Source organism: Mytilus edulis, chromosome 9 (assembly GCF_963676685.1).
Source record: "Mytilus edulis chromosome 9, xbMytEdul2.2, whole genome shotgun sequence".
Lineage (NCBI taxonomy): Eukaryota > Metazoa > Mollusca > Bivalvia > Mytilida > Mytilidae > Mytilus > Mytilus edulis.
Genome location: NC_092352.1, coordinates 18,571,750 through 18,587,564, shown reverse-complemented (window position 1 = coordinate 18,587,564; position 15,815 = coordinate 18,571,750). Strand labels below are relative to the sequence as shown.

At 34.1% G+C, this 15,815-nt stretch overlaps 1 protein-coding gene across 1 annotated transcript; it reads left to right on the top strand.

Moving 5' to 3' along the window:
- Positions 1–13,976: 13,976 nt before the first annotated feature.
- On the top strand, positions 13,977–15,815 carry LOC139489850 (uncharacterized). Its single transcript, XM_071276696.1, has one exon. It carries the CDS (start codon positions 13,977–13,979, stop codon positions 15,813–15,815), a length of 1,839 nt encoding a protein of 612 aa, XP_071132797.1.

Below are 15,815 nucleotides of genomic sequence, written 5' to 3'. Positions count from 1 at the left end.
AATCTAAAGGATCTTTTACCATAACTTGAGGTTCTAGGTCTAGGTACCTCAGCAGTGTTCACATACATGAAATTATATGAATTGGTTTTTTTTATTACAACTAAATCTTGAATAAATTACGGTTTATTAATTATTTTAAAGGTCTCCAAGGCAATTGAGCGCATTCTACGAGTTTTTGATGATGGAAGGTTTGAAATTTGCAGGAGTGTTTCGTATGAGCTCTGATGGTCTTCATAAATAAATCGAAGCGCTCGTTCTTGTATTTTTTTTCTATTTTTCTGGTATTTTGTTCCCCACAGAAATGCCAAGTTAAAGGGCAATAACTAAAGTTAGACATAATAAAAGAGTAATAAATTGTAAGTTTACTCAGTTTGTTTAGAAGTTTCCCAATTCTTTTTAAAACATTTAATTGCCTTGCAGCTTTTTACAAATATTTGAAATATGTGAATTTAAGTTTAATTTAAAATCAATTATAACTCCAAGTAGTTTTACCTCATCCTCACATAATATAGAAATACCATTCAAATCAAACACAAATTTTTTATCATGTGTTTTTTTGCCAAGAGAGATAGCTTGAAATTTCTCTGGGTTGGCCTGCATTTTATTGGAAGAAAACCACTGTATTGAATAATTGCTGTCTTCCTCAAGAGCAGAAATTATATCTTGTAAGGAATTTCCAGACTTTGACAAAGTATTGTCATCAGCATAATTATATAAAGAACATTTTTTTTACAAAAAAGAACAAATCATTTTGGTACCCCTTTAAATATGTCAAGCATACCACTTAAATTTTGGTTTACTTTCATACACTGTTTTCTTTTTGTTAAATAACTATATAACATATCAAGTGAGGATTTGGGAGACCATTAGCTTTCAGTTTCAGTAGCAGTAAGTCATGGGGGAGACAGTCAAATGCTTTTGACAAGTCCATAAGGATAGCTGCAAGGTATTTATTTTGATCTAAAGCTAATTTCTAATCTTCAATCACTCTTAATAAAGTTGACTGACATCCAAAACCTGATCTAAAAGCTGTCAAAAATGGACTGAAGATTTTATCAAAGTACTGTACTAACTGTACTTCTATGGCATTTTCAAACATTTAGAAATAGCCGGTATAAGCATGGCATGCTGAAAATAAAGCATTAATCCAAAAATAATGCAGAAATTAACTGGTTTTGCAGGCAAAACCGTGAATGGCATGAGCTGCCAGATCAAGAATTTATCAAGTTCTTAAATTGATTTAAAGATGACTGCTTACGAGGCTATATGCAGATGCTCTTACATGTGGTAGATCGGCTGTGTTCTGGTATCTGAAAGAGTAAGTGTTTTCCTTTAAGTGTATTAAATCATGGAGATATACAGGACAATCTTTATTAATAATTTTTGAAAACTTCAATAGCCAATGATCGCATTCTTCTTATTTTTAGAGATGGTAATTTTTTGTTTGAAGGGATTCACGTTGGTTTCCAGTTAATTTGTATGCAGTGATGTAATTTCTATACTATATAATTATTCACCAATGCCTCTTCTGTGATATCATCCTGTTTTCGACCGTCTCTACTGCAAAATGGTTTAATTGCCCCATTTCCATTCTCAATTTTAATTGGATTTGAATTAGCAAACTGAAATATAGGTATCATGCCGATGTGTAGCCGGCTTCAAATTAAGTCATTTTAGGCGCTTGATATGATTTTGAAATCAAGTATGATTTTCCTTTTCTATCGTTGACACCGATATATGGCAACTATTAACCAGCCTCGAAAGGTTACTCCTTCAAATGGTTGTGATGGGAGAAGGGGCACTAACATCTCTAACGTAACGGCACCTATTTAGCAAAAATAGTAGCGGAAATCTTACAAGATTTCCTAGAGACTAAACAATTTGTATTTTTATGATTTGATACTATGCACGTCTTTCAACATAGGTAAAAATATTTAGATATACACAAAACTTTTACAGTATTTATCAACAGATGAAGTGATACTGAAAAAGCAAAATGTACCGAAACGACGTCTTTTAAAAAACGTCATCTTTTTTAAATTAGCAAATGCAATATGTTTCAAGTATCCATTTCATAAAAAATGACGATTTAGCATGGACAAATATCAAATTGTTCAAAATATTTGAAAAAAATAAGCAAAAGCTCTGTTATTCGACTTTTGACGATGCGAATTTAAGCATAGATGCAATTATTAATCATTACAGAAACATTGATGGTTTGGAGGTTAGTTCAGACCAATCTTTCTATGATTCCATATGAATTGAAAATCAAATTGTTGTACCTATATAATAAAGAAGGATACGGCTACAAAATTAACACAAAATGGAAAATTTTGTCTTGATCATAGAAAAACGTAGTTGAAGAAACTGTCAAAATAGCGGCATTATGCTGCATGATTTTTTTATGTGATAGTCGGTTAAAGAACTCACCAGTAAATAAAATTTACTTACTTACTTACCGACTCTAAATAAAGCTTTATGTCTTATGTCTCAAAGAAGGCGTCCCGCGTAAAGCTGAATAATGTCTTCAACCTTATCATTTAGAATCTCTGCTCATCTTTGGTTCAATAGTTTTCCTGTAGGTAGCAAAACTTTATCAATAAAAACCTAATAGAAAAAGCGCAAGTCCTGTAATATTGTATCAACTGAAAAATAATAAAGCAATGATAAAATTTAAATTTTCAACATTTGACAAGATATGAAACTGATCGTTGAATCGTATCTGTGAAATTATTACAAATTGAATATTGCATGGAACATAGGCGATGAACAAAGCCAAACATTCCAAGAAAACGATCAAATATTCATCACAATATGGTATTACATATTTGGAATTAATATATATTGGATTTGCATGACTTATTCTGCTTCACTTTTGTTTGCAAATATGACTATGTTAGTGGGCACTATTGGTTTTGAATATTTGATAATACCACACTGGTAACTCCGTCTACACGTCTACCCGTCACGGTTTGCATAAGTCTTAATGAAGAGTAAAGATTGTCGCATATGATTTCCGTTAACATAGTTATGATGCAAATTCATATTTATAAAACGTAGATCCTTGTTGATTTTTATAGAAATTTGAAAGAATATTGTTTAAAAAAAAAAGAAAACAACTGTCATATTCCTGACTTGGCACATACATTTTCCTGTAAAAAAATGATGGGTTTAAACTGGTGTTCTTGCTAGCTCGAACGAGCACTTGTATGGCAGTTGCTCAGTACTTTTCTGTAATCTTGCCAAATTAGGTGAGCAACCCAAACAGACGTACTTTGTTAACGTGGCCATAACTGTGACCTAGCAGCCGAACCTGAGTAAACATATACATAGCAGACATACAACACAACTGAATTAAGCATTCAAAAATACTGACAATTAAAAATTAAACAAAGACGTCAACAAAAAAGTAAGAGTAGTTGATAACACAGCCAATATAGTAAAGCATAATGAAGTATATACACTTTCTTCATAGAATACAGAATAAGTAAGATAATGATACAAGGATATACCAAATGAAAAACAACAATATTAAAGCCTCATGTGACCGAAAAGCATCTCTGGTTCCATCTGAATAAAAGAGGGACATTAAAACTCATAAATCCAAAATAAACTAACAACGCCATGAATTAAAAGTAAAAGACAAACAGACAAACAGACATGGTACACAAAACACAACACAGAAAACTAAGGAATAAGCAACACGAACACATCCAATAACAGGTGCTTCGGAAGGAACAACAAAACGAAGCCAATAATAAACCTGAAAGCTGGTTGCTCATATACCGAACCACGTCAAGAGTCATATACGACCAAATGGAACACAATAGTGCAAAGACAAATATAGGTAAAAAGAAGATAAAGTTCTACATAGAGTAAGTACATAAAAGCTATAATTCAAGAAGAAACTGTATTATATATTTGTTATTACAGCCGATTTCAATGAGTATGTAGACAAAGGTAATATCGTTGGTTAGCTTGCTTGCTTACGAATAGACTAGTCCGACAGATAACCAATCTATCTGTCTGTAGGACTAGGCTACTTCGAAATGACCTAACAATGACTTCACGGTTCAGCTAGCAAGCAAGCTAACCAAAGATATTACCTTTGTCTACACACTCACCGTGAAATCTGCTGTAAATAGGCTATGAACATTTGTGTATAAGCATAATAAGGTCTCACAGGTATTTTCCAATTAACTCCGTGAGAAAAAGGACAGAACGTTCTTTCACAAAATCCTGGCTGATTATTATTTTTCTCAGAGACTGAATAGTGATGCCGTTTTACAAATTCTGAGTAGCCAGGCGCGTAGCTCCCTATATAGTGCGGTGACAGAAGTGTAAAAAGTCGTCTAGATCGCGAGTTTAATCTCCCCAAATAACACACGGCTAAAAATGGTCTTAACTTAAAGACAAATATGTCTTCTTTAGTTTTTGCCCTGTCGTCAGAATTTCGTACGGTCACTTTTTTCTAAAAAGTCGTTTTAATGACTGGTAGTATATTGGAGAGTTTCAACCCCCCTTTTTCAAAATGAAAAAATGGGTACGTTTGCTTACATTTAATTGAAATAGTTTTTCCTGAAGCTATTTTTACATGTCAAAATATGCTATTCAGTATTTTATTTTCTTCTAATCTATAAAATTTGTGAAGTTTAGACTATTTAAAATTGAGGTAATTTTAATTGCAAATTCAGACTCAAACTTTAGTTTCTTCTTCATAGTAGTAATTAAAATTATCCCATAATATTTTAAACATATAGTATTTAATAAAACTAATAAGTGATAAAAAATTTCGGAACCAAAATATGAAAAAAACCTTAAGAAATCAATGGAAAAAGAATGGAGTAAAAATCTTCAATTTCAACACGGAACTCAATCACTTGCCTTCCGTCCCATTTTGTGTATTAGTCAATAATTTGCTCTCAAATGATATATGAAATTACTACCTTTTTCGCTATTATATACACATATTTTCAATCAAAGTGCACTGATATATGCCACATACTTTGTTTGTATATGTTTATATTCTATGTTTTTTCGTTATAAAACATCAAATATACTTTGTCAGAAAAGTCTTATTGTAAAATCAAAATAATTGACGGATAGTTTCAGTAAATATTCCGTGATATGTCAAGTCCTTTGCAACTTGCTCGATTAAGTCCAAAGAACAGACAAAAGTCTTTAAATTTTACTCAGTGAATAAAAAATATGCTAAAAAAAACCTCAATTGAAATTTTGAGTCAATTTACTAGTTTAGGGAAGTCGACTTTTGTATCTGCATTGCATAAAAGATTGGATGAGGGGAACATCAAGATGTTTCATGCGATAGCTGTTAATTTGAAGAACTCCGTACAGGAAGTTTGACGACATACAATTATCTGACTGTTGTCCCTCAGTTTCGGGTATTCAGTGTACACGTTCTAGAATGCAGTCGTTCATCTGGAGCGCTTGTATATTTTGTTGCAACAAAACATTTTAGAAAGATAAAAAAATACTCAAGTTTGAATCAGATGAGTGCATTAAAAATGTTTTATCCGTGTCAGATATAGTTAAAGTTGAAATAGTTTCCCGTCCATCTTTTAAACTTCAAGCACTCTGTCATTTTGGTTGCATTACAAAATATTTGCTAAAAACGAAAAAAAAAATCCAAACCCGTGGAAGCAGATATTTCAGAACACGATACTGCTTTTACTAATTCTATTTTGGCTATTGACAACGATTTAATGGTCATTCCTCATGGCACCGTTACTTGATAAATATAGATCATTTCTTCGGGCTGATTCTAATTTAAAATAGTCTACATGTAAAATGCAGTCTAAACTCATTTATTTCTGTAGAAAATCAGTTGTCGAACAACTTTAACAAGTTCAAGGAAATATAACATACTATTTAGTAGCAAATTAACTATTTTAGATGCCATATAAGCTTTTACTCAATTGAAAACTGACCTCAAAATCTCAATGTCAACTGTAATAGACACAAAAAACGGACAGATATTTAATTCCGCTGCAAGTATACTTAGAAAAGACATCGAAACTCTAAAGAAGACTACCCAACTTTGGATGAATTGTTTCTTCCTTCATAATTCAGTCAATGCCTTCGTATTTATTGCAATTCATTCTATGGTTACTCAATGAAACTGCATACAGCCAAGACTATTCTCAGGAAATGGCACCAGAGAAATTGTGGAAATGCTAAGCAATTGTTGAGGCAATCATTTTTGTTTTACTCCTTTTCATTTAGGATTGGCTTTACAAATGTAGTGTGTACAAGATAGTGTGTACTTCTCGTATGATGTTTCCCCAGCATCTTTGCAGACAAGCATATGGATGTCATCACACCTTCCTAAACCCCCTTATTGATCTCTGTTAAATCTTGGATGAACTGATAGGGATGGTTTGAAGCTGGTATTTATTAGAAACAATTAAATATCTTCGGATTTCCTACAACACTTGTCTGTACTTGTAAAGAAAAACTCAAAATAACGTGTTTGCTTTGAGCAGAACCTTTCATGTGCAGACCTGTAGCCATGAGTGAAATGTGTAGAAATATTAAAACATGTCAAAATGTTAGAAATTATTATAAATTAAGTAATGTTTCTCCCTTATGCAAAGCTCTGATTCATTTCACGGATTTGGCTATACGTTTTGGAACTTTTGGATTATAGCTCTTCATCTTTAATATAAGCTTTGGACTTCACATATTTTGGCCACGAGCATCACTGAAGAGACATGTGTTGTCGAAATGCGCATCCGGTCGGAAAAAATGGTACCGTTATTGTTATTGTGACAGTTGATGAAAATGAACATGATAGAGATAAGGGTTGATTTGGTATAAAGCTTGTTGCACTGGTACACACGACTCATCCAGTCACGAGGTTAGGGGATTGTTGGCGTGCCCTTACAAAAGTTAAACCCCGCCACTATCTGTATGTGTCAGTTTTAAGTTACGGGACGATAATGCAGTGTTTGTCGTTTGTTTCTATATACTATATTAGTTTCTTTATTATTTATTTTGTACATTAATCAGGCCGTTAGATTTTTTGTTTGTTTTACATTATTCGTTTCGGGAATTGAAGACTTTGCAGTATGACTTTTACTCATTGTTGAAACCCGTACGGGACCTATAATTATTTTGTGTCTCATTTGGTCTCATTTGGAAAGTTGTCTCATTTGCAATCATATCACATCTTCTTTTTTTCATATGGAATACTTTTGAAGTTTGTGGTACGTTGCAAGGGAAAAAAGGGGGGATAAAGGTACAAAACCTATAATGTAATAGATATTAACCAGAGTTAAATACACAACAAAAGATAATACTATGGTAGCAGTAATAATTGTGAAACAAAAACAAAAAGCAACGAGTAGTCTAAAAAAAACCTGAAGTATCCGCAAATTCAATTTGAGGGCATATTTGACTGTAGTGTTTTATGGCTTTGGTTTGATACCTCACCCAATATGATAGTTTAAAAAATAATTTTAAAGTATTGTCCTGCATGACACTTGATTTTTACCTGAAATTGATATTTTTCATAAGGTTAAGGTGCTTTTAACATTTTATAGGTTGAAAACTTGATTTTTGAAGTTTTGTTTATATAACGTCGTTTTAGGATTTTTTTTGATAAAAAAATCTTAATGATTAAGGTTTATGTATAATAACAAACATTACTAAAGCCAAAACAGTATCATTTGTATTAAGGTAGAGTTTAGAAATAGAAAAAAATGTCAAAATTGAAACCCACCCAAATTTTCACAAATTTTTACATATGACCTTTGACCTCAATTTAAAAAAATGTGACCATATCAAGTCCTGACGACAGGCATATTATTATAGTACACGATTTCCTCTTTCCAATGATATATTATGTAGGTGTGTGTTCGGTGGGGAGATTAAATTCCAAAAAATCTGCCTTCAGTCACCGCACTAATACGCCAACACGCAGTTGCGTGCACATCAATTCGGCATGCAAAAAAATATATTTCAAAAAAAAAAATTAAAGGGTACACATACGAGTATAATATGCTGTCGCTTTTTCAAATGATGTAATGTCATTAAATAGCGGCATTTGGTTTCAAAATTAAAATTGTATTGCAGATGACAAAAACGGACAGTGACTTGAATCTATTACAAGATTAGAATTTGTTATACTGTTGTAGTTTCGGAGAACATTTTACAGAGTACGGTTAATCTGTTTGGAATGCGATGTACCAATCGGCCATTCGATTTATCAGAACCCTTCGATACCGTTAAATATGCCGATGCAATGTTTTCGACAGACTACCAAAACCAATCACCCTGCAAACACGCAAAAACAGTCTTGGAAAGTCTCATTATATTTTGCGTCCATAGACCGCATGATAATTTATGGAACTGATTCGCTGCTTTGCGCATATCTGCTTTCTCGTGTTGTAAGAAATACAACAAAATAACAAATCGCAGCATTGTTTAAGACATACGAAACTGACTTGTCATGTAATTTTGACAAATTCAATCGGGAGGTCGCTCGATGGCGAACACGCTGGATTTACATCTCGCGGGTGCTACCACAGAGAAAGCGTTCAGTGTACTACGTCTGTTGAAAACATGTGTAAGATTAACAACGAACAACGACGGTTTAGCATCGCTAGCATTGCTGCATATTCATCGGGATTTTTGTGTGAATATTGACAAAGTAATAATTAAAGAAGTTCGTTTCTGCTAAGACCCGAACGGCGGATTTTTGACAATTTTGAGTAAATTCCATAACACAAAAATGTGTTGTTTATGTATTCAATTAACCATGCTTTATTCTATTTAGATGTTCTATTCAGAAGATTTTTTAATAGTTTTGCACTCATGAATTATGTATAAGTCCTATGTACATGTAGCTTCTCAATTAACCGTCCTATGGCCGAAACCCGAAAAAAAAACATTTTCTGCATAAAAGGGTCCCAAAATTTGTCTTTCCGATTTCGCATTTTCGACTTCGCGTTTTCGAGTTAGGAATGCAGATATATATCATCGAGTACATGTATTGTTAATTCTTTATTTCAGACTTTTTTGTTATTTGAATACGTTTAAGTATGTTATAAATCAAATATGAGAATTTGAGTCAAATCGGTTAACATGATTGAAGCTTTCTTGGATTAAGATATTTCGGTTTTAAACGGGAAACTTCTCACTAAAATTGACAAAAGGGACAATGTTTCGTTCCCTATTGTTAATTTTTCATTTTAAGATGGTGATGTTCCTTTGGCAGCATCTTACGGTGTTTATATTTCACAGCTCGTTCGCTATGCCCATGTCTGTTGTGACGTTTTTTATTTTAACGAACGCAATCTATGTATATATGACTGATGCATTATTAAACCAGGGATATCGTTACCATAAATTACTTAAAACCTTTACTAATTTTTTCAATAGATATAAAGATTTGGTTTTGATTTTTTGTTGTACCTGTAGAAAACTTATTTCTAACGGGATAGCGCATCCTCATTTTTACAAAAATGTTGTTAACCGTGCCCGGAAATTTAGAAATGATCCTTGTAAACTTATCACTCCTTTAAATAAACTTATTCTAAAAGGTTACCAATTCAAGACTGTAATAAGATCATTGAACATTGTTTTTATTGGTATAAATATTGATTTTGGTATCAGTAAATTAAAAGCAAACTAAATATTACTAGTATGTTATATACATATACACATTCATGGATCTACAATCTGTCGATACCTGTAACTTGGTATTGCACAAGGTCATGTTTTTCTCTGACTGTTTATGACGTCTTTACACTAAATCTATTGGATGTTGGATGTGTACGGATTGAAAGTTTAGTCTTAGATGCATGTTTTTTTTATTAGTTGTTAGTGGCTTTAAACTCGCTGTCAGATAACTGCAAGTACTCTCATATCTGTTCCTAGTGTCTTTTTGTTGTCGGGATGTACAAGTACCCGGCCACGTCCACTTGTATTTTTGTCCTTCTGATGAGTTAAGCCTTTTTAAACTGATTTTTTATAGTTCGTTCTTATGTTGTACTGTTATACCACTGTCCCAGGTTAGGGGAGGGTTGGTATCCCGCTAACATGTTTAACCCCGCCACATTAGTTATGTATGTGCCTGTCAAAAGTCAGGAGCCTGTAATTCAGTGGTTGTCGTTTGTTTATGTGTTACATATTTGTTTTTCGTTCATTCTTTATATAAATAAGGCCGTAAGTTTTCTCGTTTGAATTGTTTTACATTGTCATATAGGGGTCTTTTATAGCTGACTATGCGGTATGGGCTTTGCTCGTTGTTGAAGGTCGTACGGTGACCTATAGTTGTTAATGTCTGTGTCATTTTGGTCTCTTGTGGACAGTTGTCTCATTGGCAATCATACCACATCTCCTTTTTTATATAACATGCTGATAATGGCCCTTTGAGACATAGGGACTTGTCTCGGAATTAAAATCATATATAATGTGTTTTGTCACTGGGTACCTGTGATCATGGTGCATACCAAGCGAGACCGGTGTCCTCATAGGTAGTCAATGTTGTTACACACCAATTTATAGTAGTTACCATGATGACATAAGACACACGTTTCCAACTTTGGTCAGTTTTATGATGTTGAAAACTTTTTTTGGTATCAAAAGACAGTCATCAAATAGATCAACAGATTCGCTCTCGCTTCACTAATTTGTGGATGCAATTAACCAGAGACATTTAGTATATAGATAATCTAATATTTATTCTGATTTAACATTTTAAATTACATTTATATTACTTTTCGACGATTTTTTTCTCCTTGATGTCTTTATGAATTGTTTTTTTTTAACAAACCGCAAAGCGATCCAAAATATACCATATATTATGCGTTAATTAAGCTTCATACATCAATTTGAGAATATAGATGCTAAATAAATTGCCATGGTGCATGTAAACAAATCCAGATTGGTTGGTGTTTCCTGAGACATAACGTGACGGTACCCAAATTGCACCTATTTTGACAGTTTTTTCACCTACGTTTTTTTATGATCAAGAAATAAATGTCCTTAGTGTGTCTATTTTGTAGCCCTATCCTTCTTTACTGTATAGGTACACCAATTTAATTTTTAATCCATTTTGAGTCATAAAAAAATGGGTTTGAATCAACCTCAAAACTATCCATGATTCTGTAATGAGGAGTACCCAAATTGCATCCATGCTTCAATTCACATCGTCAAAAGTCTAATAACCGAGCTTTTGTTTAATTTCTTCAAATATTTTGAACTTTCATATTTTACGAAATGGATACTTATAATATTTTGTATTTGCTAATTTTAAAAAGATGACGTTTTGATGACGTCGCATGATGACGTTTTCGTACATTTTGCTTTTTCAGTAAACAGTACATCTGTTGATAAATACTGTGAACGTTTAGTGTATATCTAAATATGTTTACCTATGTTAAAAGACGTGCATAGTATCAAATCATAAAAATACCAATTGTTAAATCTCTAGGAAATCTTGTAAGAATTCCGTTGCTATTGTTTCTAAGGCAGCAACCATTTGATTTTCGGGGGGGGGGGGGGGGGGGGGGGGGCTATGTTTTTTTTTGGAAAAAAAAGTTTGTTTCCAGTGTCCAGAAAAAAAAAAAACCATAGGCCCCCCCCCCCAGAAAATCAAATGGTTGCTGCCTAAATAGGTGCAATTTGGGTATCCTTACGTTATGTGTATTAATATATCTGGTGTATCACGGCTATGTAAGAAGAAAAAGAAATTATGTTATAATGTACAATGGCACACATTATATATGTAGTATGTCGATTGGGAACATAAAACATATGTAGGGTACAACCGGGGATGTTCGGACAGAGGGGGAAGTTCGGACAGTTTTGTTTCAGTTCTCCGTTCTGATTCGGCATATTTTGCAGCCCATGACATCATATCTGAAGAACAGCCAATTAAAATGGGCTTATCTTGACTCCAAACTCTCGGGGAATACCCTTCTGTAATAAGATTTTTCATTGGCTCATATTTGAAAAAAGTTTTTCGGCGGCAAAATTTAACTGTAAACATTAAAACCGGAACTGCAAAACGTTAGATCAGTGAATTACTTTAGGAGATTTTTTACACAGCTTTTTTTATCTGTATCCTTTGCAAAAATAGTTTTCTATGGTTTTAATGTTCTTCTTCTGCCGTTTCTTCCTGTTCCATCGGGTTTTAACAGCTTTTTCACAGTGCTTTTGTCCTTTTAAATGTGTCCGAACATCCCCAACCCTATTTTCTATTAAAGAGGGGATATTCGGACACACTTTTTTCGTACAGAAATGAATCCAATGACAATTGAAAGTTCTTAAAATATTTCTAGGTGAAATTGAGGCATAATGATCACCCTCTTTCATATTTTTTACAATTTCTAATTAGTTCTAATAATTCTGTGGACTTAACACTCCCTTATATTTTCAGTAAGAAACAATTTACACATAATAAACTAAAAACTCCTGAAAAAAACATTTTCAGTAAAAAACTACACATAATTTGACATATTATTGTTGGAAATAGTGTCCCCTGGAATTCAACATTTAACCTGCAATATTTTCCTTTACCAAAAACACAGAACATTAAGTTACCATGTCCTTCCTGAAGCTACAGAATTTACGTAGTATTGGCACATTTTCTGCAGTGAACAAGATGAAAATATTTTTCACTAGAAAAGAACTTATAGCAATGCTAGAAAATGAATGGTTTTTCTATCACCCTAAAGTATATCTACTCGGCCAAGATCTTATCATTCATTGTGAAACTTGCAAACAATGTAGTCTACATGAATACGTTTTAACGGAATTGTCGCAATCTGAATATGACAAGGATTCTGAGATTCGCAGTGTAGTGTTATTGTGTAAATCTGTTGTTAAAACAATGCATTTAGAAAATGCAATAATTTGCAACGATATCATCAGAATGCAAAATTGTGTAGATGAAATAACTGATGACCAACACGACTTTTGATATTATGTACCCCTATCAAATGTTAACATTTTCTCTGTGTAAGATAATTGAAGTAAAAATAAAACTTCTGTATCAAAATGTGAATTATTTCCTTTGCATGAGTTTGAATGTCCCCTCAGTATTTTCTTTGTCCTCTCTTTTACACTGATGTATGTGAATATTTTGCTGTTCAATATGTCCGTCGTTTTTTGCCGATAAATATTTCTTGATTAGTGACAATTTAATTAATAATATATTGACCATTACAAAATAATAAAAAAAATGACCAACGTATTCGTTCCTACATCCACCGATATCAGAGTGAAGGACGGCTTTGAAACATATTTGCAGATTTGGTGTTGAGCTGGTTTTAAGTTACCGCCGACGAGGCAAGAAACTTGTCATTAGATATAATGTGATATTTATATATAGTTTTCATGAAAAATAATAACCACACACATCTCCTTTTATTTTTAAAGAATAACAAATCTTGGAAGTTCACCGAAATGCATCTATTTTAAAGTTACAGAAAATGTATGTACTTACCTGAACATCGCAAATAACAAAGGTTCTTTTGTATTTCTAAATGTAGTAATCAAGTAATAAATTGAAAGGCATATTTACATAATTATAATTAAAAAGTAGCTATTGCTATTAAAGGTGTCTGTCTGTCTGTCTGTCTGTCTGTCTGTCTGTCTGTCTGTCTGTCTGTCTGTCTGTCTGTCTGTCTGTCTGTCTGTCTGTATGTATGTATGTATGTCTGTCTGTCTGTCTGTCTGTCTGTATGTATGTATGTATGTCCGTCGAGCCGTCTGTCCGTCTGTCTGTCTGTCTGTCTGTCTGTCTGTCTGTCTCTGTCTGTCTGTCTGTATGTATGTATGTATGTCCATCGAGCCGTCTGTCCGTCTGTCTGTCTGTCTGTCTGTCTGTCTGTCTGTCTGTCTGTCTGTCTGTCTGTTTGTCTGTCTGTCTGTCTGTAATTAATTAATTAATTAACCGATCAATTAATCTATCAATGAGTTAACCTTGACAAATTTAAGATATCAGAATGCCCCATAAGGGAAAAGGGATTTACGGACAATATGATGTCGAGGCACTAAAAAATGCAGTTGATGCAGTTAAAAGTGGAATGTCAATTAGAAAGGCAGCAATACGCTATGGTGTCCCCAAGTCAAGTTTAAACGACAGAACAACAGGTAAAAAACCAATAGCACTAGAATTTGGTAGAAAACCAACCATTCCAATTGAAATTGAAGACAGAATGGTGGAGGTAGTCCTGACATTATCAGAAAAAGGCTTTGGAATAACAAAGAGACAGATGTTGGCACGCGTCGGGACACTTGTCAGACAAATGGATCTAAAAACTCCGTTTAAGAATGGTATTCCTGGAAAAGATTGGTGGAAAGGATTTAAAAACAGACATCCTGAAGTTGTAATCCGAAAACCAGAAAAACTGTCAACAGTCAGATCAAGAATGCTGAATGCAACTGTTGTTGGCAACTACTTCAAGGAACTGCAAACAGTAACAGAAGAACTTTCCCCTACATCAATATGGAATATGGATGAAACTGGGATCAATCTAGAACATCAGCCTGCTGGAGTATTAGCGCGTAGGGGTGCTAAGTCAGTTCCCGGTCGTGTAGGGAATACACGGGAAAATATAACACTCCTTCCCTGTGTCAATGCCGCCGGGGAAAAAATGCCAACATTCATTGTGGCAAAAGGTAAAACACCGCGTTCTCTGAGAGCATACAACATGCATGAAGGACCAGAAAACGCAGAGTGGCGTTTCCAGGCAAAAGCATGGATGGACGATGAGCTCGGTGAGGATTGGTTCAAAAACGTGTTTCTAAAACACTGTGGTCCCCAGCGACCACAGGTTCTAGTTTTAGATTCTCATCATTCACATGAGACATTGGGACTTCTGGAAGCAGCCCTTGCAAACAGGATAGAAGTACTTGCGTTTCCACCACATACAACACACTTCTTGTGTCCTCTTGACAGAACAATGTTTGGACCTTTAATGAAGGAATATGGATACTTATGTACCGAATACATGTCATCTGACCCCAACAACATAGTCAACAAGGAATCAGCCCCGAAATTGATACGACAGGCATATGAGAAGGCCTTCACAAGGGTAAACATAGTATCAGGGTTTGAATCTACAGGAATATACCACTGGAATCCTTTAGCAATTCCTAAAGAAGCTTTCAGCCCTTCCGATGCATTTGACCGGAACAATAATGGCCAATTCAAAACTGATGAACACCCTCTTCAATGGGTTTTGGCCAACATACAAAGTGTTCCAAACAACCCTATTCCAGTTGTATCACTGCCCACAGATGTGACGCCCATTGCTCAACCAGAAAATGTTCAGCAAAACTTAGAAGTTGTTGTTGAAATTCACAGGTCAGCGGTCCCAAGCTCCGTGCATACAGTGGCAGAAAATCAAGGCCAAGATGGTGAATACACAGTTGATTTCGAAAGCCCTAATAATTCTATTTTGAACACATCAAATGATCCAATGATCTCACAAAGCTTATCGGATTTAGATGCTGCAAATATTTTGGCAGCACTTAATGATGGTAACATGGAAATCACTGCAGGAGAAACCGTGGAATCATCACTTCATCAAGATATCACTGGATGGTCTTCTCAATGGAATTCAGAGTTGGAGAATATTTTCAAATTGCCGCCTATAATTCCAAAACCACCTAAGAAAAACAGCAGAAGGTTAACTTCCCATAGACTGTTAACGAGTCCACAAATACTAAATGAAAAACGCAAGGCTAAGCAGGAAAAGGACGATAAGTGTACGAAATTGAAAGCAAAGAAGGATGAGAAGTGTAACAACTTAAAGGTTAAGAAGGAGAAAAAGAAATAA

Bases quoted from the DNA above. Each gene is read 5' to 3' on its own strand.
- LOC139489850 (XM_071276696.1), top strand. From the start codon at position 13,977: ATGCCCCATAAGGGAAAAGGGATTTACGGACAATATGATGTCGAGGCA.